This window comes from Typha latifolia, chromosome 1 (assembly GCF_019914945.1).
Source record: "Typha latifolia isolate L0001 chromosome 1, TyphaL0001v2, whole genome shotgun sequence".
Lineage (NCBI taxonomy): Eukaryota > Viridiplantae > Streptophyta > Magnoliopsida > Poales > Typhaceae > Typha > Typha latifolia.
The window spans coordinates 8,034,949-8,060,525 of NC_133086.1; the positions used below are offsets into that span (position 1 = coordinate 8,034,949).

At 37.2% G+C, this 25,577-nt stretch overlaps 2 protein-coding genes across 10 annotated transcripts; one reads left to right on the forward strand and one right to left on the reverse strand.

The window, feature by feature from the left end:
- The first annotated feature begins 953 nt into the window (after nucleotides 1-953).
- LOC140799672 (uncharacterized) lies at nucleotides 954-4,539 on the forward strand. Of its 3 annotated transcripts, XM_073154100.1 has the most exons (7): nucleotides 954-1,061; nucleotides 1,860-1,972; nucleotides 2,951-2,990; nucleotides 3,114-3,209; nucleotides 3,362-3,558; nucleotides 3,681-3,764; nucleotides 3,984-4,539. In XM_073154100.1, the coding sequence occupies exons 2-7, from the start codon at nucleotides 1,866-1,868 to the stop codon at nucleotides 4,342-4,344; spliced, it is 885 nt and encodes a 294-aa protein (XP_073010201.1). In that variant the 5' UTR covers nucleotides 954-1,061; nucleotides 1,860-1,865; the 3' UTR covers nucleotides 4,345-4,539. The 3 variants fall into 3 exon arrangements, with proteins under 3 accessions (XP_073010201.1, XP_073010193.1, XP_073010209.1); XM_073154092.1 differs by having other exon boundaries at nucleotides 960-1,061; nucleotides 2,951-3,209; XM_073154108.1 differs by having other exon boundaries at nucleotides 1,035-1,061; nucleotides 2,714-3,209.
- Nucleotides 4,540-4,808: 269 nt separating this feature from the next.
- LOC140799638 (fructose-bisphosphate aldolase-lysine N-methyltransferase, chloroplastic) lies at nucleotides 4,809-24,932 on the reverse strand. 7 transcript variants are annotated; one of them, XM_073154064.1, is made up of 15 exons: nucleotides 24,782-24,932; nucleotides 24,549-24,655; nucleotides 23,885-23,948; nucleotides 23,659-23,793; nucleotides 23,521-23,580; nucleotides 22,319-22,426; nucleotides 21,631-21,700; nucleotides 19,912-19,952; nucleotides 19,729-19,809; nucleotides 18,698-18,733; nucleotides 14,379-14,462; nucleotides 7,271-7,410; nucleotides 5,625-5,713; nucleotides 5,331-5,479; nucleotides 4,809-5,162 (listed from the first exon to the last, which is right to left on the reverse strand). In XM_073154064.1, the coding sequence occupies exons 1-15, from the start codon at nucleotides 24,890-24,892 to the stop codon at nucleotides 5,154-5,156; spliced, it is 1,284 nt and encodes a 427-aa protein (XP_073010165.1). In that variant the 5' UTR covers nucleotides 24,893-24,932; the 3' UTR covers nucleotides 4,809-5,153. The 7 variants fall into 7 exon arrangements, with proteins under 7 accessions (XP_073010165.1, XP_073010140.1, XP_073010129.1 ...); XM_073154039.1 differs by having other exon boundaries at nucleotides 4,809-5,179; nucleotides 23,683-23,793; nucleotides 24,782-24,931; XM_073154028.1 differs by having other exon boundaries at nucleotides 4,809-5,179; nucleotides 24,782-24,931.
- Nucleotides 24,933-25,577: the final 645 nt, after the last annotated feature.

Below are 25,577 nucleotides of genomic sequence, written 5' to 3' on the forward strand. Positions count from 1 at the left end.
TACTTCTCGAGCGCAAAAGTAATGTATAAATTGCTCTTTTTGAGTAATTGACAATTTATTGTTCTTATTATGAAGAATTGATAATATATTGCAAAAAATAATGTGAGATTGTGAGATGATGAAGCATTATGCTCTAGAAGTTTTTTTGCTATTAAAGTATTGTGATTTGGAGCTAAACTCTATGACTTATTATTTTGGAGTATGTTTATTATACTTTGATTACATAGTATATTGGTTATACATGAAGAATTTGAATCTAATTAATTATCTAACTGAACTAGAATTTGATTCGAACCGGATAAAATCCGATAATAAATAGACCAAATACAAATATTAAACTTACCTATCCTACCGAGTCCGATTTAGTTCAATCTATACGGCTCATACCTATTTCTAATTGTGAACAACTAAACACAAACCCTATTTATCTCATCTCATCTTTATATTTAATCAAGCTTTATTCTAAATAAAACACTATATCTTCATCATATTTTTAAGTATTAACTTCATATTTTTGAGAATTTTGTAATCATACCCCTCTCTTTTTCATGTAAGTTTTATATAACACTATGCCATTACTTTGACTAATTACTATTAATCATAGTCCATTTATTTACATAATTCTACTGATTAAATTAATCTTATAAAATTTTAATTATGACCCACCTTTTTAATCATATCGCACCCTAGCTTATTCCAACAAGTTAAAAAAAATTTCCTAAATTTAATAATCCAAACCTACGATACGAAGGGGCGGCATTCGGGTCGGGTTTTGGACAATTTTAACCCATTTCCCGAGCTAGGTCGGCGTAGGCTAATACAAGCCAACCGGTCATACAGAAGAACCGTTCAATCCGAACCGTCCATCACATAAAATCAGCAGTCGATCCATATCTCAACGTATCTCGACTGTCCAAATCTTCCTTACTCTCTCTCTCTCTCTCTCTCTCTCTCTCTCTCTCTCTAATATATATATATATATATATATATTGACCTCGATGGGCATCGACTCTATCTTGTCGAGCTTTTTGGGGCGCTAGGGTTTCTATTCGCCTCGGCAGGTATTAGATCTACCTCATATCCCTCGATCTCCTTAGGATTCTTCACCAATTTCTTCTCGTCTTCTCCTTCTATCGATGCTTTCGTGCGATTTTGTTTCTACGATGTTGATCTTTGGTTCAGATCCATGTGAATATGTCATCTTTTGTGCATCTATTCCGATTTGCGAGGTTTTGGCGTGATTTATCTCCTTTTTTAAGGTGATTTATTTGTTCGAAGGTTCGGAATTTTCAGATTCGAGGGATATCCCCAATTTTTGTGCTCTGTATTTTGTGTGCGGTACTGTTGATGTGGATTCTCTATCAGCTTTGGTTTGGATTATGGATCGAGAGAGAAAGATTGATTCTTTGTACGCATTGGATTTTTCTATCCTGATTTGTAATTTATCTTTATTTGATTGCTCAAGATGCTACTTTTTGAGGTGTTCGATTTGGTAAATGTTTGTCTTGGGCTTTTTATTGTTAAACAAAAATATTTTTTCTTTGTCATCTTGTCTGTACTTTTCTGCCCTCTGAAGAGCAGAAAATGTTAGTGAAATCTCCTGAAGGTAGTTTCTGTTTTTATTCTCGGTGCTGTCATTCAATTCTGCTTATCCTATTTGCCTGTTTGATGTCTTATGATGTTATGCTATGGATTATTTAGATTGAGTTGTTGAAATTGATAATAGTATTTAAATGATTCTATTATGACCTGAATTTTCATTATTTTGTCTTTAGTGTTGATATATCAACACCAATTTTATTAGTTCTCTAGTGTCCTTGGAAGTTGGAACTACTAAATTATTTCTTTTTGGTTTCCAGTGCAAAATGCCTCGCTACGATGATCGATATGGTAATAAACGCCTGTATGTTGGTCGACTCTCATCTCGGACTCGCTCACGTGACCTTGAAGACCTCTTCAGCAAATATGGAAGGTAAAAACGAATAGAAAGTATGCCAGTTTTATTGTGATCTGAACATTACTGATTGTATACTATAATTGATGCAAAACACTTTCCTTTCAAAGATATCATAACTCTAAAAGGTGAATTCTCAGGATGGAGTTTTTCCTTCACTTATCTTTGGTATGAAATATATGCTTAAACTGCCCTCACCTCGACATGAGCATAAAATGTTATTTTAGCAGTGTGCTCGTATTCTTTTGTGCGAAGTCAAATGGTCTTCATATGTCATACATCTGCATTATATCCACTTCCCTCATGTTCCCGGTACCTCAATATATAGGACTATGAGGTTGAGCGCCACATGCATGTACCTCAAAACAGGCTTGCTGATGGTGATTTTCCTTTGTGTTGCTCTCTTGTTATCAAATGCATGGTCAGGCTCGAACAGGTTTTGAAGTTCCTTATCTGAAGTACTTAGAAGATGTGACTTCCAAAAGGTCTTGAGAAAAAATTTCTACATAAATCGTGGGTCCTTCCAGAGCTGGTTCTGCCTGCCGTAGATGTTGTCTGTTCAGTAGGTCTGTTTTATGGCTGTCGAGTCATGATAGGCGCTTAGTGACCAGTGACCAGTGACCGGTGACCCATTGGCTATGATATTAGCCCATAGGTCTTCCAAGCATCATTTTGGCTTGGTTTACATTATTTATTATATTATATTTTGAAAAATTGACCCCAGGCCTTGTGTGTTTAACTTAAATGATATTGTTGAAGGTTTTTGGGTTTTTTAACCCAACCTGGAGTTCTACGGTGGGAGAGGGTGCCCTTGGTGGATTTGGTGGCCATTCTTTCAAGTTTAGGAGACTATGGCGTTTCTTTCTGTAATCTTATTACCTGTTCTAATGGAAATCGCAACCATCAGAAAGTGGCACTTAGTTCGTCTTCTGACGGGTGATGCATTTCGGTACTTATATTTGATGGCCTTACTGTTTCTGGCAACCATTTCCGCAGAGTACGAGATGTGGATTTGAAGCACGACTATGCCTTTGTTGTATGTACCACAATCCTCTTGCTTTATACTGTAAATTGTTATTATATTGGATTTAGTGTTTGGTATCCATGTTCAAATATGAGGCTCCGTCTTCTCCTTTTTTGTCCTTGTGAATTATTCCAGGAATTTAGTGATCCTCGAGATGCTGATGATGCAAGATACAGTCTAGATGGTCGGGAATTTGATGGAACCCGCATCACTGTGGAGTTTGCTAGGGGGGTAAGGAACTATTTCATGTATTTTGTGGACAATATATGTATATGATATACATTTATGTATGTATCTGTTTGTGACATCTTATTTTATTTCATCTGTCTGTTTTTTTTTTTAAGATTGACATCGTACTAAAATACTTGCACTTGTGCATGTAGGGTCCCCGTGGCCCAGGAGGTTCGCGTGAGTATTTAGGTAGAGGACCTCCTCCTGGTTCTGGTCGTTGCTTTAATTGTGGGATCGATGGACACTGGGCTCGTGACTGCAAATCTGGGGACTGGAAAAATAAGTGCTATCGCTGTGGAGAAAGAGACCATATAGAAAGAAATTGTCAGAATAGTCCTAAAAATCTCAGGTTGTCCATGATCCTGTTTTTTTTCTCGTCTCTTTTTCACTTTGGTCTTCAACATATGAGACATTCATGAGAGATTTTTGAAATTCTTTTATACTATGTGGCTTACCTGTTGTATGTTGTAGGCGTGGTAGAAGTTATTCGCGCTCTCCATCTCCTAGGCGTGGCAGGAGCCATGGTCGGAGCTACAGCAGAAGCCGTAGTTACAGGTATGAGAAGCATTTGGATGGCTTCAGGCAGTAGCTTTAGTAGCATACATCCCTTAAGATCTTCACAATTTGTTGTTATTTGCATCCTATTTTCTTTACTGCTTTTTTTTTCAGTTAATGAGCTAGTTGATTTTGGAAATTTTCACAGTAGATGCATTAGTTTGTATGAGGTGACAAAATTAACAATTGTCAAATCTTCTTTTTGTTCTTTCTTAATAGCCGATCAAGATCTCCTAGAAGAGATGGGCGTGCAGTAGACCGTGAAGAGAGGAGATCAAGGAGTCCTCGTTACAGCAGGAGCCCAAGGAGGAGCTCCCCACCACCCAAGGGAGGGAAGAGCAGCCTCTCACCTGAGGGAAGCAGGAGCCCGCAGGATAGGGTGAGCCCCCCACTGAAGGGACGTGGTGATGGCAACGCTTCAGATTACAGTGAGAGCCCTAGGAGGAGGGCAGTCAGCAGCAGTCCAGTTGAAGACCGCAGGTATGACAGTCCTGTAACCAATGGACGCAGCCCCAGCCCAAGGGATGACGGGGATAATGGCAATCAGCGCGCTTCGCCCAGAGGAAGCGAGTCTCCCTGAAAGCTTCTTCCTTTGGAACTCTTCTTTTACTGCTTTTGCATATGCGGATATTTAAGTGAACAGGAGGCTTGTTAACCTGTGTTTTAAGTTCAAATGGGTACTGGGGACTTATGATTTGCCATATTGTTATCTGGATGCTATGTCCTGTGGCTTTAGCTTTGGTTATATTGCTAGTTCAGCTTTTGTTGTTGTCTACATGTGGCCATATTTTTTAAGTTTTAAAAGTTACCTTCGCAGGCAAATCACTTTTTAGTGTTTTAACTTTCGCAAACATGAGTTATACTAAGCTGGTACGAGGTTAGCTTGCATTCAATTTGTCTATCAGGTTAGGGTTGTATCACCAACCTGAGTAAATTATGGTTGACGAGCTGTTGTATTTGAAGATACAATCAACGTGTTCATTGAGATACCTACTACATTTTCAGCATTAATAACGAAACATCACAATTCTAAATCCTTATAGCTATGCTAACATTAATCTAAGAATTGATTGAAATGATACGTATTTACAAAGTTGAGACCTCTCTGCCTCGTTAACAATGTTTAAGCAGAAGCCAATGTCTGCCTCATTAACAATGTTTTAAGCCAATCTTGGTATATATCAACTTTGATTTACTGTGACACTATTAATTCACACTTCTCTCTCTCTCTGAAAAAGTGCAAATATATATTTTGGCAGGTCTCAACACTGTGTACGTAGGCTTGCACAATGATTAGTCAGCCAATCGTGTGCAGACTGTAAGACCCGCAGCTCGCCAGCGAGGAGATCTCTTCCCATTTTCCTTCTAATAGAGAGATGGCTGCTGGTCTCAGGAATGCTGCAAGAATCAAGCATCTGCAAAATGTCAAAGACACCAAATGTGTTGACTTAATCTTTCAAAGTAATTTAGATTTTGTTATAAAAGAAAGTAAAATGAAGAAAGTCAAACAAAAACGATAAGAAGATTCAATGCCCAGGAATCACATCAAATTTGAGGAAGTCTCACCTCGACGGCAGCATCATGGCCCTGAACCATGTAGTTCAACTGGGAAAGCAAAATGGAGTGGGCACGAATCTCTCTATCCTTGTTCTTTAAAGGGCGTCTGGCTAGCCGTCCATCATTTTCAGCAGCCTCCAAAGCCATCTCTTTCAGTTCTGTAGATGAATTACTAATATGATCTTTTATCAAATGACAAAGTTTCGACCCTTTGGCAGATGTTCCAGATGAAAATGAGCAGAAACACAGCCTGCACTACTCATATTTTGATTGCAATGACAAACATATGAGGAATGATCATACCTTCAAGTGACGTGGCAGATAAAACCCGAGCAAATGCAAGAAGAGCCTGTGGAATGCCTTTCCCTTTCCCTCCATGAGATCTCACTTCTCTGATGTCAGTTTTCATAACAAGTAAGCAAATGCACAGAAGCCATCTACAGAGTATAGATCTTGGACCCAATGAAAACTAAAACAGTATCAGTAAATCGAGAAATTTCAATTTTGGTATGCAAGGGATGTGGAGAAGTGTTTAATTCTAGTCCACTGGCATCTCTTTATACTTTTAGGAATTAGGTAAAATGTTAAAAAGAAGTTCCAAGAATCAGCTCTATAAAGTCAAGCAGTAGGATTCACATGCATGCACTCCATGGAAATATGAGATGTATCCGAATAGATGCTATTATAGTTTTATGGGAATGTGAGCATTGCAATCTTTTATATCTTTACTCCTATGGAAGAACTTATTCAAATCCCCGCATCTTAATAATATGAAGAGACATCATGGAGGATAGTAACATGAGGGGCATCCATATCTCTGAAAAATTCTCTCTTTTTACTTCAAGAATTAAGGATCAGATATGATATGATCTTAACAGACGTATCATGGAGAAGCAACTTCACTAAATTTTCTGATAGACAGCAGTTTGTCATGGTAGTTTCATCTTCAGCTTACAGTGTCATATATCAGTTAGATAGGTATCCAAGGATTCTAGTATTATATTTAGGATATCAGTAAATCCTTGCTGGTGCAAGTCTATTAAATACTCTAATTCAAATTCAAACAAGCTGTTTAATTGTGAGGTATATCACTACATTGCTACCTTCATTGTATCTTGTACAATTAATTTCTCTACTAACCAAGAATCAATATGAACTAGTTTTTGCAGATCTTTGGGTTCACTATATAAATTGAACCTTCCATGAATGTATACTAATAATATATATATATATATATATATATGAACGACTGGTCTGGTCATAGTTACTATAGCAAAACAATGGAAGTACTAGAAAGAGAGCATGCACACAATTTACATGGCTCTGCATTTGCCTACATTCACTGATCCACATGACAGAGAGAGAGAGAGAGAGAGAGAGAGAGAGAGAGAGAGAGCCCTACTACAATTCCCAGAAAAAACAATACATCTGGTTTACGTCACAACAGATTTATATAACAAGGAAATCCTAATTTGACACATACTAGGATTTCAAACCTTGAGAATTAGAGCCACTCTCTCCAACAAGAACACACAGGGAAGGCTCTTGTACAAATATATGGAAATCCAAATTTATGTGTAAGAGTTCATAGGAATTGCAACTGAGATATTTCTTTTTCTTCTTTGAGAAAATGAATCTTACCTATAATCTTAATAGTAAGATTGTAAAATCAACTTTTAGTTCTGTCCTGATGAATTTTCTCATCAACCATCTCAAGATGCTTCATGTCAACGACTCACACACAAAGTGAGCACTACATCAGAAGTAAGGGCCTTGTCATCAGTATATAAGAACTGTTATCTTTTCTGCCCTAAGCAAATGTAAACCCTTTGGATTGGGTCTTCAGCATGTTACATGCAAATAATCATAACATGAATGTGATTTATGCAAGAAGGCTAGATAAATTTGAAATTTGGTAGAAAAGGCTGATGATATAAAATAATACCTACTTGATAATGAAAGAACTTCCTGTACTGTTAGTTTTGGAAGTCTGGCTGTTTGTGCTCTTTGGCAAACAATGCCTGTGTAAAAGCTCAAGCTTTGCTACATATAATGGATCTTCTGATGGCATGTCCATCATAAGTTGAACCTGAAAACAATAAGCCTTGTCTCTGTCAAATTTTGGAATATTCTTGGGCAACAGATGTGGAGGTCATGCAAGATATGAAGATTATGTAGAAGAATGATCATGATGGCTATAGTAGTGATGTAACCCATATTTATAACTACAGAAAAGTATATATGATCCAATTGAAAGTGAATGAGACATTGGTTGAACTTTAGCTACCATGGAAATTGCTATTAAGCTTAAGTTTCAAAGGACTCTCTAAACTTGCAAATATTATAACTTTAACATTTTTGAACTTTTATCGAATGAGTTGTGTAATTTTTTTTCATGGAAACTCAAGGGTAAAGTGGTTTTCTAAAAAAAAATGTAAGTTTGTCTGCCACACCATGGAAACTAACTCAAAGGTGTCAATAAACGAAGTAAGATGTATTACCTCAAATTACAAGAGCCCAAACAGCAAGATGATTTAGATACCCAGTTGCTAGCAACACCTAAAGGGAATGTAAGTTTCCTGGAAAGCCAAGAATTTCATCCCAACTACTAGCAATTGCTTTATTTATGGTTTCAAATAGTCTTGAAAATCTCATACGATTCAAGACATTCATTTATGTTAAGGCTTGATTTCTCAAACTTTTGATCTACTTTCAAACCGCGTGAGCTTTCGGTGAGATGGTTACCACAAAATGGTACAGGAGATGGGTTTTCAGAGATTGAGCTCAAGTCTTGTTCATACATTTATAACACCCTCTGTACTTTCATGTTCCATTTGGGTGGTTCGGAGGGGCCAAAAGTTATAAGTGTTATGGATAGATATATATTGTTAACCCACTTTGAACAACATCTTTTGGATAAGGTCCACACATCCAAATCAACCTAAATTTAGGTTCTTTACCACCAATTATTAAACCAAATAAAAGCCTTTTAAGTCCCTTTGTGGCTTTATTGGAGTGCTTCTGGTTCTCCTTTAATGCCCCTAACAACACAAGAGATAAAGTATAGCTTAGCATTGATTTGATCATTGCTTTGCAGAACAGTACATTAAAAAGACTGAAATCCATATCAGTTTTTTTTATAAAAAAAAACAAAAGAGATCATATTAAGTGATTAATTGGGTACAAAAGTCTCCACTAAAATCAGAGACTAAAACTTGAATAAGTTTGAAAGGAAATCCCTCATATCAACCTGAAAACCATCAGGGTATGGGCTTTACCGATCGGCATGGACCACAAGACTTTTCTAACATCCTCAATAGTAAATTATCTGAGCAATTCATCGCTGCTAGTGGGCCATAAGATCGGGAGAGAAGGCCAATGATCTGATCCCTGAGTGGCATCAATGTCCTGTAGCCAAAGCTCCTTGTAGAAGCCAACAAAAGCATCACAAATACTAGAGCACGACGAATATCGAATCATCATCCACAATTTTTTTCAAGAAAATTCCAATTTTGCCTAATTTTAGTGGACAAGTGGAAGAATTTTGTATTGTCATCCCCTTGATTGACCCATTTAATATGAGATTTGCTATGCTACTTAAGGTTAATTTAGTGTAAAATAGAAGTACATTCACAATTTAAAATACCAAGGTTATAACTATCAGACTGAGAAAGTAAACTCGCAATTTCCTTTTCCTCTAACACCTTAATCTCATTTTTAGTCTTTTTCAGATTAGACTCCAGCCATCCTAAGGAGGTTTTATTCCACTTAGAAACCGAGGATCTAACCTAGTTAAGCTTATATTTCAGGTGAAGAAGAGAGGATGAGGCACGGTTACTCTTCTTAGTCCATAAGTTCTCGAACAGCTCACGGACTTCATCGTATTCAGACCAAAACCATTCAAAATGAAAAAGCAGACGATCAATTTTGACTGACCCAAAGTGCACAAAATTGGAGAATGATTTGAAGCCAGACGTAATAAGTGTTCCACAGAGATTCGAAAATAATTATTAAGCACAAAAAGATTCATTAAAACTCTATCCAGCCTCACCTGAATGCGACTAGCCCCATCTCTATTATCGCACTAGGTATGAGGAGAACTAGTGAAACCAGCATTAAGAAAACCATATTGCGAAATCATTTTTCAAAAAGCCAAAATTGAGAATGAAAGAAAGAATGGACAACCCCCGAGATTATTCTCAGGGTCTAGAGTACAATTAAAGTCATCAATCAGAATACAAGGCATGTTAAGGGAAAGATAACCTAGTTCATGCCAAAGCCAATTTCTAACCTAGCTATTTGTGATAGCATAAACCACAGAGAGTAAACAAAAGAGCAATACTTTGGCCCGAGATGACATCATGCATAACCTGGGCCAAGGAGTCAACAATAGAGACCTTCAAAATGGTTGGACGCCAGCAGAGGATCCCTCCCACGGCTTTTGTCCCGAGCACAAAGGCTCCTTCTGAGTCCAGATTAACTCTACGAATAAAATTCAAAGTGTTAACCGAATCGATATGAGTTTCTAGGAGAGTAAACAAATCAGGAGAATAAGAGCTAAGCATTTTAAATAGGTGAACTTGGCATTCCCTTTTAGAAAGGCCTCTGATGTTCCACAAGAGGATCCGCATTAAGTAACCATTGGAGAGGACTCCTCCTGGGCCACCAAAGAAGAGAATGTTTCTTCGGTAGATTGGCTCCCTTCTTTTTGTTGCTCTGAGGCTTTAGCAGGGAGGTTGCTCGCACTAGTGATGAAGGGTTCTGCATCTTCCTTTGACGAAAAGACGGCATTGCAAAAGCCTTCATGTCCAGATTAGGCTCATCAAGAATATTGATTGCATCCCTAAGAGTTTGTTCTCTGGCAAGCTTAAGGGCCCGAGTGGCCAAGGCCACCATATCTTCACGCTCAAGGCCCCTATCGGGATCAAGAAGATATGGAGGTAAGATGGAGAAACGTAGAGGAAAATGAAAACCCATATTAAGTCCATCTTGAGGGGATTCAAGACTAGGATTTAAGGGGCGATGAGGATTGAAGGAAGAGGAGAGGTACAAAGGTCCGAGATTGGAAAGGAAGAGGGATAAGGACAAGAGGTCACCTGCAAGGCATTACGGCAGGCGCCCCATCAATGGCCATCAAATCCACTGCCAGGTGGCACCACTGATCAGATGGGCGGTTGTGGATTTTGAAAGAGTGTTTTGGAGTCAGAACGACATTATCTTAGGAGTTAATGTTTTCCAACAACACTCCCTGACAAGGACATCACGAATCATGTTGGACAACATGAGGTGGGTCAATCGAACCGTCATGCAAAGAGCTAGCAGAGAGAATCGGGCTCGAGGCAACATGCATGTCTTGTCCCGAAGTCAGTTGAGAGGCTCAAGACGAGACCCATTGGGCTTGCTTCCCACCACATGTCAAGAGATCACGTGGCCTAGACACACGCTCGCTGATGCAAGCCCGGCTACTATCACTACTCCCGATAAGCTTACCTGCAATAGAAATGTTGAGAACAGTCGTAACAGTGTTGGTGATAAGTTTACCTTCTTTGATGGCGCACGGCCTAGAGGTAGCAGGCTGAGTTCCACCGCGGATTTTCTCGAATTTACCCCTCCCTTGGTGCGTCCTCGACGCCCTTTCCTTTGAACGCAAATCCAAGGGCCAAACAACTCTAGCTCCAATTTCGGCCCAATGGCAAGTTCGGGGTCATCGCCCAAGGCGACGACGCAGCCTCCCCTTTACTAGGTCAAGAGCATCCGCCTAACTAGCATTCAACACCGGAAGAACGTTCAGAGAGGCAAGGGACAAGGGACAAACCGAGACATGGTGTCCTATGCGGTCGCATTTGAAACACACCGTGGATAGATTCTCATAGGCCACAGCTTGATGGACTTGCCCTCCTAGAAGCCCAATAAGGGTAGACTGTTTTAACTGTTTCGTCAAATCAATTTAGATGCACACTCAACTTAGTTTGCAAACAACCTGCCAAAAGCTGCTAACAAAAATAGGGTCTCTATCAGAAACAATTGATCATGACACAAAATGCAAGTAGACAATTTTTATCAAAAACAATTGATAGTGGAGTGAACGGTGCGATCCCTGTATGTTCACCGATTCTGCCTTAGGTATAATTGTAATGTGATGATCGTGGGCCCTTGATGGTGGAAGACATTGATCCAATAGCACCAGCCTAAATTCCTCCAGCAAACTCTCCATCCTCTGACTACATTTTGCAACGTCTGAGCCGACATTTGAAGCACCTGGGCTAAATCTCGTTGGATCGCACGTAGCTGACAGCGACTCGATTAGAATCGCACCATCATCATCATCAAAAATGCCCGCGCTCCATGATTCATCAACTATTGCTCGAGCCTTGCACTCCTCATCCAAAGGTTTGTTCCTAGATCTCCTTGCAATCAATACTTCTTTCCCCTCGCTTCAAACTACATTGTCAAACTTCCGTAATCAAATGTCATCAGCAGCAAACATAGCAGCAACTGCACTTCCATTACATCAGCCTTATAAACCCAAGGGATACATATTGACGAGGAAGCGATAACCTTGCAAGTGGATCTCTACATGTAACAAATCTCCTTGCACACCAGTCGATTATCATCAACAACCGGTACGAAAAATGAGGCAACAAACTCTATCTTACATTGAAGCTTCTAAATGATTGAATTGCTTACGAAGTTATGAGTGCTTCCACTATCAATTAGCACTGATACACTTCTTTCTAAAGAACCTACAATCTGTACCACAGCGTCATGCACCCAAATAATGCACGGAAGGTAATCTCCAATGGTCCCGCCAGGTATTATAGGGGGGCTTTTCATCACAGTTAAAGCACAAGCCCTTTTCCTTTCTATTTGAATTTCTTTCCAAAGCCCTCCTAACAATGTTGATTCCGGCCATCCGAATACTCACGAGACCTGTTTCTCAAAGTAGTTTCGATATTCACTAATGGTTCTCATCTTCTGTAGTTTCTTCAAGACTTCGTTAAAATTATCATAATCATACTCGGACAACCAAACCTCAATGTTAACCCCTGAGTAAACTCTTGTCAATCTGCTAATGGGTTGACCTTTTTAAATCACTAAAACCATTAGAAGGCCTCTACTTTTAAGTAGAACGACAAGTCTCACCCGTTACGCTGGCTGGATCCCCTAAGTGAAAAATTGCTCCTATTTGTATATTCATCTTAGGGGATCTTCCCCCGAGAGCTTTGGAAAGTCCAGAATTGCGATGCACAACATCTGCACCTTCACCTCATCGATGCTATTATTCTTTATCTGTATGGTTTCTTCGTGTTCCAACTGCAAGCTTGCTTTTTTATGGAGAGTAACTTCCAACGCATCAATAGTTCAATGCAATCTTCAACCATTGCAGCCTGTGTTTTTGACAGCTTCCACAAACTTTCGACAAGTTGAGTAACTTTTTGTTAACCGACCAAAAAAGCTTTGATACCAATTGATAGATTCTGATTTGACCAATCTATCAATTAATACCAAAACTGTTTAATGGACAAAAAAAGGATGAAATTGGCAAATTGTAGCCCCCTGGCTAGTTCGATCGACTTAGAGAGAAAAGAGATAAGAGGAAGGAAATATTTTATTGCTTGCCCCTAAAATAACACTCTTTTTATAATAAATCATACTCGACCCAACGACTCAAAGAGACTTAATCCAAACTAACTAATTATAACAACTAAAGACTCATTTACTAAAGATAGACTCAATAGTAATGACAAATAGATTAATCAAATTAATCTTTCCTATCCGTCCAACTCTCAACTCTCTAGCCGTCCCTACGCCCAGCACCAAACCTCGCATGCCGTCCAAAGTCGAACTACCTCCGTTGGCTACATGGTGCCGCCTCCTCTAATAGACTAATTGGAACAGGGTGATTAGACCTCCAATCCTATTAGACTCGTAATATCTCTATAGATATATGGCAAAAGCGAAAGACCCCCTATTGTTAGGGGCTGACTACTGGCCTCACTCTAGCCTCACAAGGTGGACCAAAGTGGGTGTGAGCTGAAATTGCCATGCCTTATGCCTAGAGCAATAAGAGCGATAAGGAAATAACCTCAATGTCTTTACTTTCTGAAACAAAGAAAACTGAATTATGGGTTTCCCTTATTTTCTCATAGTCATACAGTAAGCCCAGGAATGAATTCTTTGATATAGAACCATAATTTGGCTATTAAATTATTATAAATGAATCGGATTGTTTCTCTAAAATCCCATGAAGTTGCAAACTATATGGATTTGACCCATACCAAGTATAGTTCCCAGTTTCGGCCGATCCCGACCGAAACCAGCCCCTGCAGCAGCAGCAGCTAGAGAGAGAGGGAGAGATAGGGAGAGAGAGGGAAAGAGGAAGAGAGAATGAGGGAGAGAGAGGGAAAGAGAAAGAGAGAATGAGGGAGAGAGAGGGAAAGAGGAAGAGAGAGTGAGGGAGAGAAAGGGAAAGATAAAAAGAAAGAGAGAGTGAGGGGGAGAATGGGATACCTCAGACTAACAGTTAGAGGGATAAGAAAGAAGAGAGGGAGGAAGAGAGATTTTTACTTTTTAGGCTTTATATATGAGTAATTATTATTTCTTATTTTCTTATAATTTTTTCTAAATTTTTAAAAATTTAGAAACATTTTTAAATAATATTTAGAACTTTATTTAATTAAAATAGTCTGATCCGATACAGGCGGCCGATACGGTCAATACGTATTATTTTTTTGGACAGCCGATCCCGATCCCGATATCAATTTTCGGAACCTTGATACCAAGTATATCTCAACCATGACATTGCTTGTATCTTCTAAGGGATAAGTTTCCACCGGCAAGCAATGCACTATCTGCATTTAGCTTTTGTAAGCATGTATTCAAAAAGAACAATGGGTAGCTACAAATCTTGTGTTATTTCTTTACCTTAATCTATATCACAAAAAATGATCAATTATGATGCATAAGAACCACACCAACTATAGATCTTAATGCAAACTAAAATTGAAGTTTATCTTACTAACCATGGTACATATGGTTGGAAATCTGAGAATTTACCTGATCGTGAATGTTATGTGGAAGAGTAAAACCAAAGTCCAGCAAGAGTGTTGCATTAGAGAATTTCCCGTATCTAATCATTACCTGGAAATGCAATCATGATTTAGCATCATTTTCTTCCCTTCGCATAAAATTCTAGTACAGATTGACAAATATATTTACATATGCTGATGTATATACAGGGGGATGGCTTAATAGTTCAAGAGATAATTTATATGGTCGGACAACTAAATCGATGATCACTGTTCATTGTTATTTAGCATCTAAAAGACCAATTGGCAAAGTTTTGAAATGCTAAAAGGACACCATATTCATGCAACTAGTAATAATTAAATGAACAGTTTCTCAATGAGAGAAGGACATCTCTTGTTTTATAGGTTTGACCAACATAAGTTGCTTAAATTGTTTTATAGTTTTGACCTAGCATGCATTGGCATGCTTTTGACATATTTTTAATAAAAATATTAATATATTTAAAGATGTTTTTGGGCCTTCAGCAATCGGGAGACAATTTTTGGTTTTTGATTTAAATATATGTATTAAAAAGCTTATAATAGTCTTTTATCTTTAGATTATTTTAGTAAATGACCTATTTTATTAAAAATATATTAATAATCAAATAGAAACATTATTCTATGCATAATACAATTGAATTTACTTATTAAAACTAATATTAATAATTAAATAATAATATGATTGAAATAGAAAAAAGTGAAAAATAAATAGGCTCCATATAACATATCATGTTTGTCACATATAGGGGTGTCAAGCTTGTCGAGCAACTCGGGCTCGGCTCGGGCTTGACTCAGGCTCGACTCGACTGGAGCTCAAGTCCAGCTCTGCTCGGTCAGAGCTGAGCCGAGCCCGAGCCGTTGAAAGAGGCTCGAAATCAATATCGAGCCGAGCCTGAGCTAAAGCCGGCTCGCTCAGGCTCGACTCGATCGGCTCAGTATAAAACTAAATTTAAAACCCTAATCCCCAAATCTAAGTCCCACATCCCCTCCCCGCAGCAGTCGTCTCCTCTAAGCTCCGCCTCACCTTCCTTCTCCAAGCTGCCGCAGCCGCGTCGTCCTCCTCCCGCGGCAGTGGTCTCCTCTAAGCTCCGCCTCACCTTTCTTCTCCAAGCTGTCGCTGCTGCGTCGTCCTCCTCCCATGACAGTCGTCTCCTCTAAGCTCCGCCTTACCTTCCTTCTCCAAGCCGCCATCGCCGCGTCATCCTCCTCCATCAGAGTAATTTTTTCTTAAGAGTATTTTTTTTTCTTTAGAGTATTTTTCCTGTTTCTAATGGTATTAAATTGCTTTGCTTATTTCCTTTAAATGCAGATATTAATTTGTTGCCCGAAGTCTTAGAGCCATAGACAATTCCCATTTTGCTTGGTGCCACCAAAAATTTAATATGCCAGTTTGTTGCATTAACTATATAAGCAAGCATCCTAAACATGCAATGAATATTAGTTTGCCTCCATGTACTGAGCTAATTGACAAGATGGAATCCATGTCATTCAAGATGTCATTAAAAATGTCAGATGCAGTGTTACTTACTTAAAAAATAGTCCTTCATGTATGTATAAGTTTGGTGAAATTACAAGACAACTCTCTGTTCCTACTTCTAAGGGTTTAGCTTTGGATATTGCAACTCGTTGGAATTCTACATATGTTATGTTAGAGCATGCTTTTGTATACCAAAAAGTTTTTGAACAATATGCAACGAGAGATGCAAATTACAAATGGCTACTTTCAGAAGATGATTGGTTTAAAGGCAAAAGTTTGTGAATTTGAGAAAAAAATTTATGATGTTACTCAAATTATATCGGGAAGTTCATATCCTACTGCAAATCTATTTTTGATTGATTTATGGAAAGTGAAAGAAGCTTTAAATAAAGGATCTGAAAGTGAATTCTACTTTTTGAAAGATATGGCTATAGAAATGAGAAAGAAATTTGATAAGTATTGGAGAGAATGTGATATGTTATTGGCAGTGGCAGCAGTATTAGATCCCCGATACAAAATGAAGCTTATTAACTTTTGTTTTCCAAAAATATATTGCTTTGCAGAAGCTCAAATAAACATGCAAAGGGTCCACAGAGTGTTGTATACTATTTTTAAATCATATGAACTTGAGAATGCATCAGGTGAAAATAATAGAATGAATGATAGATCTCAACTTGATAAGAGTGATGACTTGATTGGTGCTAAAGGATCAGAAGGTCAAGCAGAGTATAAAATTTTTTTAGAATCAACAAATGCAGTTGAACCTCTGAAATCTGAATTAGAAATATACTTAGAGGAGCAGACTACAAGTTTGATTGACAAGTTTGATGCTCTAGAATGGTGGAGACTAAACATGTTGAAATTTCCTATTCTTTCCAAGATGGCTCGAGATATCCTTTCAGTTCATGTTACCACTGTTACATCTGAATCAGCTTTTAGCACTAGCGGTAGAGCTCTAAATGATTTTCGAAGCTCTTTGTCTTCCGAGACAGTGGAGGCTTTGATATGTGGAGGAAATTGGATTAGAAAATCATCAAAAAAATAAATCAGCTCCTCTAGGGTATGTGTACTATTACTTCTCATAATAAATTTTTCTCATTTTATGCTTTTATAAACTATTGCTAACTTATTTTTTATAATCTTATTGTTTTTAGGTATCGGCGATGGAAAATGTGTTTGTGAAGATTCCAAATGTAGTTTGATCTTTAGGTATCATACATTGTATGTCTTTTCCATTTGTATAGCATTTTCATTTGCATTGATGATAGAAGAGGCAAGGATATATTAAAAATGTTTTGAATTGAGAGCAATGATGTTTAAGTTAATTAACAACTAAATTTTCTGAATTTTCCCGTCATTGTTTGTTTATACTGGTTGCAATGATGTTTAAGATGCAATTAACTTGTTTCCTTTTTTTTTGCAGATATAGGATGAAGCTTCTTTTTGGTGTTGAGACTTGAGAGTGCCAAATAAATTTAATTGTAATATTTGGCATGCTATCAAATTTTATTGTAATATTTGGCAAGATATAAGTTAAGTACTTTATATTGTAATATTTAGTAAGTGATAGAATTATGATTTGGATGTCAAATTTTGGATTTGCTTTGAGCCAAATTTTGATGAATGGTACTATGTTAATATTTTGCAATTGGTGTGATAATTTGGTTGGCTTTAGTAAAGTTTTGTATAATTTAAGTTAAGTTCATCTAGTTGGCTTTAGTTATATTTACTGGTAAAATTTTTGAAATTGGTGTGATTGCTTTGAGCCAAATTTTGATGAATGGTACTATGTTAATATTTTGCAATTGGTATGATAATTTGGTTGGCTTTAGTAAGGTTTTGTATAATTTAAGTTAAGTTCATTTGGTTAGCTTTTATTATATTTACTGGTAAAAATTTTGAAATTGGTGTGATTGCTAATCACTGATTAATTTTAAATTTTATAGTCAATTTGGTTGGCTTTTATTTTATTTACAGATTAAATTTGTTATTCAATTTCAGCTTTTTTTCACTTTAAATAGGTTGTGGCTCGGCTTGGGCTCGAATTGGCTCGGTCCAGCTCGAGCCAGCTCGGCTCGAATGAGGCTTGATAATAGGTTTGTTTCAGGCTCGGGCTCGATCAGGCTCGGCTCGGCTCGGGCTCGGCTTGAGGTGAGGCGAGCCGAGCCTAAGCCCAATAAAGAAGCTCGAAATTAATTTCGAGCCGAGCCTGAGCCGGCTCGCTCAAGCTCGGCTCGTTTACACCCCTAGTCACATAACAAAAAAAGACCCCATAAAATATTTTAGATTTGTCACTCTAATGAATATGTTTCGGATCAATAAAATCCATTTCGAACCTGATGCGATCCATGCCGGTCGGCACGACACCTGGCACGGGGGGGTGTGTCGATTCGGCACAGGGTGTGCCATCGACACACCCCGTGCCAGGTGTCGTGCTGACCAACACGACCAATATTGCAATGGATTATCTCTAACTCTTATCACAACCTTTTATGCATAATACACATAAAGACTACCTAATGCATAATCCATTAAGCATCAATATTTTAGATGTTACTTGGGAACAATGAAGTGTGATACCCTTTTGGCCTAATCACTCCCCAAGGGAGAACACAATGAATGCATCATATCATGTGTTGATTGCGGCAGCTTTTGTTGAGTAATTGTACTAACAACCAGACAAAGAAAGAAATTATCCAGCAAAACAAGACAAGAATTAAAGAATAATTTTGTACTCATACACTCAAATTGTCCTTTCAAGAAAGTCCTCGCCTCTCAAAAACAAGGTAAACAAGAATTATAATTGATACAGTCAAGCATTACTTCACCTCTTCATCAACAGTATAGTTCCGGTCAGCAATTACCTGTAGAACAGCAAGCAAATGCACCAAGCAGAAAATAATTATCCCAGTTTAAGATGACAGAAATCAGAAATTCAGACATATAATTACTTGATATTGATGAGATAATTATAACATGACAGACATAACTCCGATATTCCTATGTATGCTACAAATCAGTGCAGGCCACCAAGGATCAAAACAAACAAAACATGTATTGATTCAGAACCTACAGAGTATAGATTGCTCCTATGCCCTGAAGGCATGTCAAAATCAAGAAAATGTTGGCATGATATTGCACCTTACAATCAACGTGGTGATTCCTTCCAAAACACTTCATCTAGCTAGAAAAAGATACGAACAAACCTTCTCATCAGACTTAATAACCATATATAATTATACATAAATATAAAACTGGAAGTACCAGTAGACCTGGAAACTGGGATCTTAAGTTTAAAAATCAGAGGCTAATAGTCTCATTGTTCAGCTAATAAATAAAAACCCCATGAAGCCACCTGGAAGACTGAACAATGCTTTCTCTCTTTATCAGATATAACTTATCTGAATTCTAGACCTGTAGGTGTTACTGACATACATAAAGAGCACAAGTACATAATTTTATATCACAAATCATATGCACAAGACTTCCACTTTGGTAACTTTACCAAACTTTGCATTTGAACTCTTAGTTCTCCTAAAACACAAACTCTTGATTGCATCTCACATTTTTATCTCATCACAACTTTATCTGTCATGAATCAGGCATGATTGACCAAATCTTTGTATTAATATGTATTGAACAATAAGCTTCAATTTCGGTGTTTTGATTGCAAAATCAAATGTTGAAATCAATTGCTTTCTCAATTTGAAGGAAGCACATGATCTTCTTGCCAAAGTTTGAAATATATTTCCAAATAGTTTATTAGGTGCATGATCCTAAAATAAGATAATAGTACAAATGAAATTTGCCATAATTCAAACACAAAATTATACAATTTCAATAGAAATGAAAGAATTACCTCTGAAATTTCTTTACTGTCATCACTTAGTAATACTGAATCTGACATACCATCATGATTAAGGAAATCTGCAAATGGGATCTAAAACTGACTTTTCAGGTTCAGTATGTGAAAGCTAATACATAAATACTAACAACCAGAAAAATGAACAAGATGGAATAAACACTACAACAACGATCATACCAATGATACACCTTTTGAGGTTCTCCAGGCTCTAGATGAAACTGCATGGTTGCATCAAAAGATTAGCTTAATGTGTAGCACAAAAACAAGTCGAACTTATATTCATCACAAAAATGTTGCGAGGGATATAATTAGATATATTTGATCAGTAAAGTGAAAGGACTAAAACCCATTAGGGGTGTCAAAATAAACGAGCGACTCGAGCTCGGGCTCGGCTCGGCTGAAGCTCGGCTCGGTTTGGCTTGAGCTGAGCAGAGCCGAAGCCTTATTTTAAGGCTCGATTTGAATTTTGAGTCGAGCCTAAACTAGAACCAGCTCGCTTAGGCTCAGCTCAATAGGCTCGGCTTAAATATAATATTTATTAATATTATATATAAATATATTTATAACCATTAGATCTTTAATCCAATGGCTACTATTATCCTACTCTATCTAACCCTAACCATAAATCTAATAAAAAAACTTCTAACAAACTCAACGCTCAATCCCCTCATCATTTCCTCTTCCTCCTCCTCCTACTCCAACCTCAGCAAGCTCGTCGCCCTGCCGTCTCCTCGTCCTCCTTCACCTCCTCATCTAGCCTCCTCGTCCTCCATCAACAAGCCGCCGCCACTTTCTCCTCTCCGTTAGCCTCCTCCTCCTCCTCCTTCGACCTCCGCAAGCTGCCACCTCCTCCTCTAATAAATCTCAGCCTCGGCTTGAGCTCAGGTCGGGCTTGATCTGGCTCAGCTCGAGTTGAGTTGAGCCAAGCATGCCTAAACATCTTTAGAGGGCTCGAAATTAATTTCAAGTCGAGCATGAGCTAGAGTCGGTCGCTCAGGCTCGACCCATTTACACTCATAAAACCCATTTATTTGAGGTATTAAAAAAAATAGAATGAAGAGAATAGATTTACTAAAATTTTGCTTAGAATAACAACAGAAATCAGAGTAAATTTTGAAGAATATTTGACCAAATTTGCTATATGTTCTTATATGTTTGGACAAAGAAAGTATCTTAATATTCTGATTCCGAAGAAAGTTTAATCAACTTTACTATATGTTCTTATATGTTTGGAACAACTCAACATTCTAATACTTAACTCCAATCCAATAATACATGATATGCTAAGGAAGTTTTGAAAGCCTCATATCCAATAAATAATCCCAAATAAATAAAAACCCAGCAAAAATTATATCATATTCCATACATGCGGTAAATGACTTCAAGTGGCCCAAGTATGACTAATATAGAGAAAATAGCAGAAACATACAAGAAAAGAACAGAGAAATGAGAGGAACAAATTGATATCTGCAATTCTGCATATCCAATCTAAAACTTCTTTCCACTAGAGGCAAAGTTGGTGTGTTGTTCTGTAATACTGAATAATTTCTCCTAAACTAAATGAATCTCATCATTACAACAAAGAGAAAAGTTTATTCTTATGAGAAATAAAATATGAATTTCTTTCACACTATAACAAGGAAATATGCCACTAACATTTCAGAATATGTGTCTCTGTTTGCCGACACTCTCATAAAAATTATGAGTCTTCTGAAAACTACAGTGCGTCCATATCTCACATTAGCAAAAGTGCCACAATATTGACTGTTTGTAATGTCAAATTTTGATAATCCAAGAACTAGATGTAAAAAAGGGTTAAACAAATGTCAAGCATCATGGACTTGTGGACACGCTAGGCAATAGTAGAACTCCTCAAGAGGTTCACTTGAAACATACCCAAAGCATACGCATGCATGAAAGTTTCCAATTGAGTATCACCAAAAATTTGGGGGAACTGATCCAGAACCTGAAAGAAAATGGTTAATCTGATGAATATGATATAATATACAGAAAATTAACAGGCAATAATAATAATTTTCCATATCTGGAAAAAAAAATCCCAATAAGATGTACTTCAGTATTCTTAATGATTTGCTGATAAGGTAAATTCATTTGATCTCATTTAAATAGTTACAAGTTGTATGAACCTAGATAATATCTAGGTGTATATGCATTTGAAAAAGGGGGATAATAGAATACAGGAAAAGAAAAGAAAAGATCTATTCTTATTTTAAATGCAATTTAACCAAAATGTAGACACAAATCTAAAAAATGTAAACTGAAAAATAATTATGAAGGCAATCTACAGCTTATCTCCATACAAGTCCTGATATGATTCATGATGAACAACTGCAAACCTTACACGAAGGACATCTTTTTGCTGAAAAGTCAACTTATGAAGATAGGACTCTTAACATCCTAAACTTCTTGTTCACAAAGTATCATGTTCATATCTCCTAAACCATATTTTACCATTAATCTCTACATATATTTTCATAAAATCTTCAATAAAGGGCAAAACAGACCAAATTGTAAGATTGTCTAAATATCATAAATGGCAAAGCCCTCAAGATGTATAACAAACTGGTTGAATTGCAGAGTATTCCTTCTCAATATGCTCTTTCTGCTCAAGGGTTTCCTTGTAAACTGGACTTTGATAGATGATACACAGTTCATCTTTACTCCAGAATATCTGCAACAAATTACGGAGCGTTACACCCAATAATGACAACATAGCAATTCAATTGAAAATTTTGGAGTATCAAAAATAAGATAAATACGAAGCAACGGTAGAAAGAATGCCAAAAGGCAAGAACATAAAGACATGACTTTCATGATACAAAAATGAACCGCTGTACGGAAATTGACATAGGAATCAATACCTAGTGATTTGTCAATTGCCCTTCATTTGATAATATTTACTTAAGTCAGTTGGCTTATACGTGAGGGGGTTGAATAAAATTAGACATTGAATCAAGCACTACATCAAGAAGTTAAAGAGAATTGGTCTTAGGAAAAAAAAATCCCTCTTTTCATCCCTTTGCCTCTCACATTGATGCTCCTTCTTTATTTATTGATTTGTTAATTACTTTCTTTTTCTTACCTCTGCCAATATAATCTTTATCCCTGCTTCTGTTGTCCTCTATTTCCTTCTTTCTCATTCTTTTGGATAAGCCCCAGCTCTGTTACGAATACTTCTCTTCCCTATCTTCACTCTTTCTTATACTGCCAATTCAAAAGGTGAGACCTAAACCTAAATCAAAATATCACATTGGTAGAGACCTTTTTGCAGTTATTTATAGCTGTCCTGTTTTTCCTCAGTAAACTAAACAATAATAAGAATATGTTTGACCTATTCTTTAATCTATTCGTTGATTTCAGGAGGTTTCCCCAATAATTTCCAGATACACTTCAGATGCAACTGGAATTTAAATTTTGTTCTGAGATGTATCTCTTTTGACGTTTTAACAAATCCATATTGTAATTGAATGAAATGGTAAGATCAAATTAAAGCTGGCAGGAGAGAGTGTCAATAGAGGAAATAGAAAGAAAAGTATGTTGACAAGTCATAAAGTGATAAAAAGACAGTTCATCCTATCAGGTTCTTTGACAAAATTGTTTTTCTTCAATCCTTATAAAACCATTAACAAGAATAATGAAATGGACACAACATAATATTGGGTCATACTCTAGCCAAAATAAGTGTGCGTACGATGGACATGAAAATAATATCTATTTCACTTCCTGCTGTAAAGCAACTTCTGCTGTTTCATTGAATATGTTTACCGTGTTATGCATCTCATCCATATGAGGGAGACTATTAATATATGGTGCCCATTCAGATTCCTGTGGAGGTAGAAAAAGATATGTGAAAGTTGCTTGATTTCTATTGTACATTTGTACTCCAACGGAACTGAAAATTACACTTGCAGATGAAGCAATATGTACCGCTCCCAATTTCTGCTCTGCCATAAGTACCAAGGCAAGCCGCGATACATTGTCTATGCCATGAAGAAGTAACTGTGAAATTTCCAGAGGAAGCATGTCTAGGGTAATTTGCTGCGGTATTCACAAGAAAGGAAGTCATAGATAATGCTCCTATGCTGCCTTGGGCATACTTTAAGATAGAAAAAGTCATTCAGAAACATACAGCACTGTATGGAACCTTCAATACACAGTCTCCAGCTTGTATAGCTCTTGATGCATACAATGATCTGCGCTGGGACAAAAAAAAATGTCACATGAAGGTTGCAGATTTGTCACACTACCTCCCTCATTTTTTGTGTATCAGGCTGTCATATTGTATCCCTTATTGCAATTCGGGGAAGTTAATGAAAAGTTCTCGCATACGGGCTCTTACTCTGAGAAAAAAAAATGTAAGGGCTTGCAGCTCGTGACACTGAGATGAATAAGGAAGATAGGTTGATGCTGCAACTTGGATTTGATGCAAGGAATGAACTTATGCTCTAATAATAAAGTAGCAAAATAGAAGTCTGTTACAATCTTATTCTCAGAACGTCTCTATATATGTGGAGGTAAAATATAATTTATCAGAAGGTAGGGAGTTTTAGTTAAACTATTTATATAATTTTTTTCATTATTAATAAGCAGTGTTAGATCAAATCATTGCTGTTTTATGGCACATTACAATTTTCTAGTGTAAGAGAATAAATCTATTTGACGGAGGAACTAGAATGTGCAACAACATTTAAAAAATTTTGACATTTTAAAGCTATATATCTGATCTCGTCAACACACAAAACAGTACGCACGATAAGATTAAAGTACAACAACATGATTACAACGATACGAACTTGCCAAAGATGGAATTTCCAAGAAATAGCACCGTGGAAATCTCACTGCCTGCTTTCTGCTGCAGCCATGGCAAGAATTCGCCGCATTCATTGTTCAATCGGCAAGCCTGAGAAACGAAAGGCAAAGAAGAATGACACACGTTTCAGATAAGTACGGCTAGATGCGATTAAATTAGGCAAATTTAGGAGAAGAAATCAAGATCGAGGGAAGAGAAGGGAGGAAAATAATGGACCTTTGCAGAGGGAGCGGAAGAGAAAAGATTGCGGCGGAGGTGAGAAGGATTGGGTGAGAAGAGGAGGGAAAGCGGAGACGAAAAACGAGCGATTCGAGCTCCGAACCGCATCTCGCCTTCGTCTGTCTTCTTTGGTCTCGCTCTCCTGTTAGTCTACTGGCTGCGAATGAGAAGCGCAGGCAGAAGCTTAACGGGTTTGGAGAATCCGACAACGTAATCCGACCCAGTAATAATTCGACCGTTGGTTCTTGATAGGCATGAACTTTTTGGCATCTATATTTGTAAAAATCCTCCTTGTTGTTTAAGTTTAAGTTTTGTAATCGGCTAATTTCTAACCAAACAAAGTGATTGATGCTGTACTTTTTTTAGTTAATTATATGTGAATTGTGGCACAATAACATGAAAGGTGAATGGAAAAAAAAAATATATTAAATCTATCAAAGTGTTAAATAAGATCGATGAATAATACATTCGAACACTAAAAGTTAGTTCATCGTGAGTTAAATATTTTTGGTGAGATCCGCATGGAATAATACTCAGGTGTTCAAATAAACCCACTTCTTATTCTAGTTTAAGAACTACTAATATTTATTATTTTAATTAAAAGTAACAGTGATACCATTAATCTGATTTACAACTAAATATCCAAGAAATGAGAAAAGGGTAATCCAGTTTTGCAGCTAACTGCCATCCAAACACTTAATTAATATCTAAAGGCTAACCACACAAGAAAATCATATAATAGGTCGTAAGGTTAAATCCTCTCGTGTGGATTAGTCGTCGAAAGAGTTAAGTC

Bases quoted from the DNA above. Each gene is read 5' to 3' on its own strand.
- LOC140799672 (XM_073154092.1), top strand. From the start codon at position 1,866: ATGCCTCGCTACGATGATCGATATGGTAATAAACGCCTGTATGTTGGT. The intron at 1,973-2,950 runs GTAAAAACGAAT...CCATTTCCGCAG, and splicing joins CTCTTCAGCAAATATGGAAG to AGTACGAGATGTGGATTTGA. The intron at 3,765-3,983 runs GTATGAGAAGCA...CTTTCTTAATAG, and splicing joins AGCAGAAGCCGTAGTTACAG to CCGATCAAGATCTCCTAGAA.
- LOC140799638 (XM_073154028.1), bottom strand. From the start codon at position 24,892: ATGCGGTTCGGAGCTCGAATCGCTCGTTTTTCGTCTCCGCTTTCCCTC. The intron at 23,581-23,658 runs GTAATTTTCAGT...CTACCTCCACAG, and splicing joins ATATTGCTTCATCTGCAAGT to GAATCTGAATGGGCACCATA. The intron at 7,411-14,378 runs GTAAATTCTCAG...TATTGTTTTCAG, and splicing joins CACATAACATTCACGATCAG to GTTCAACTTATGATGGACAT.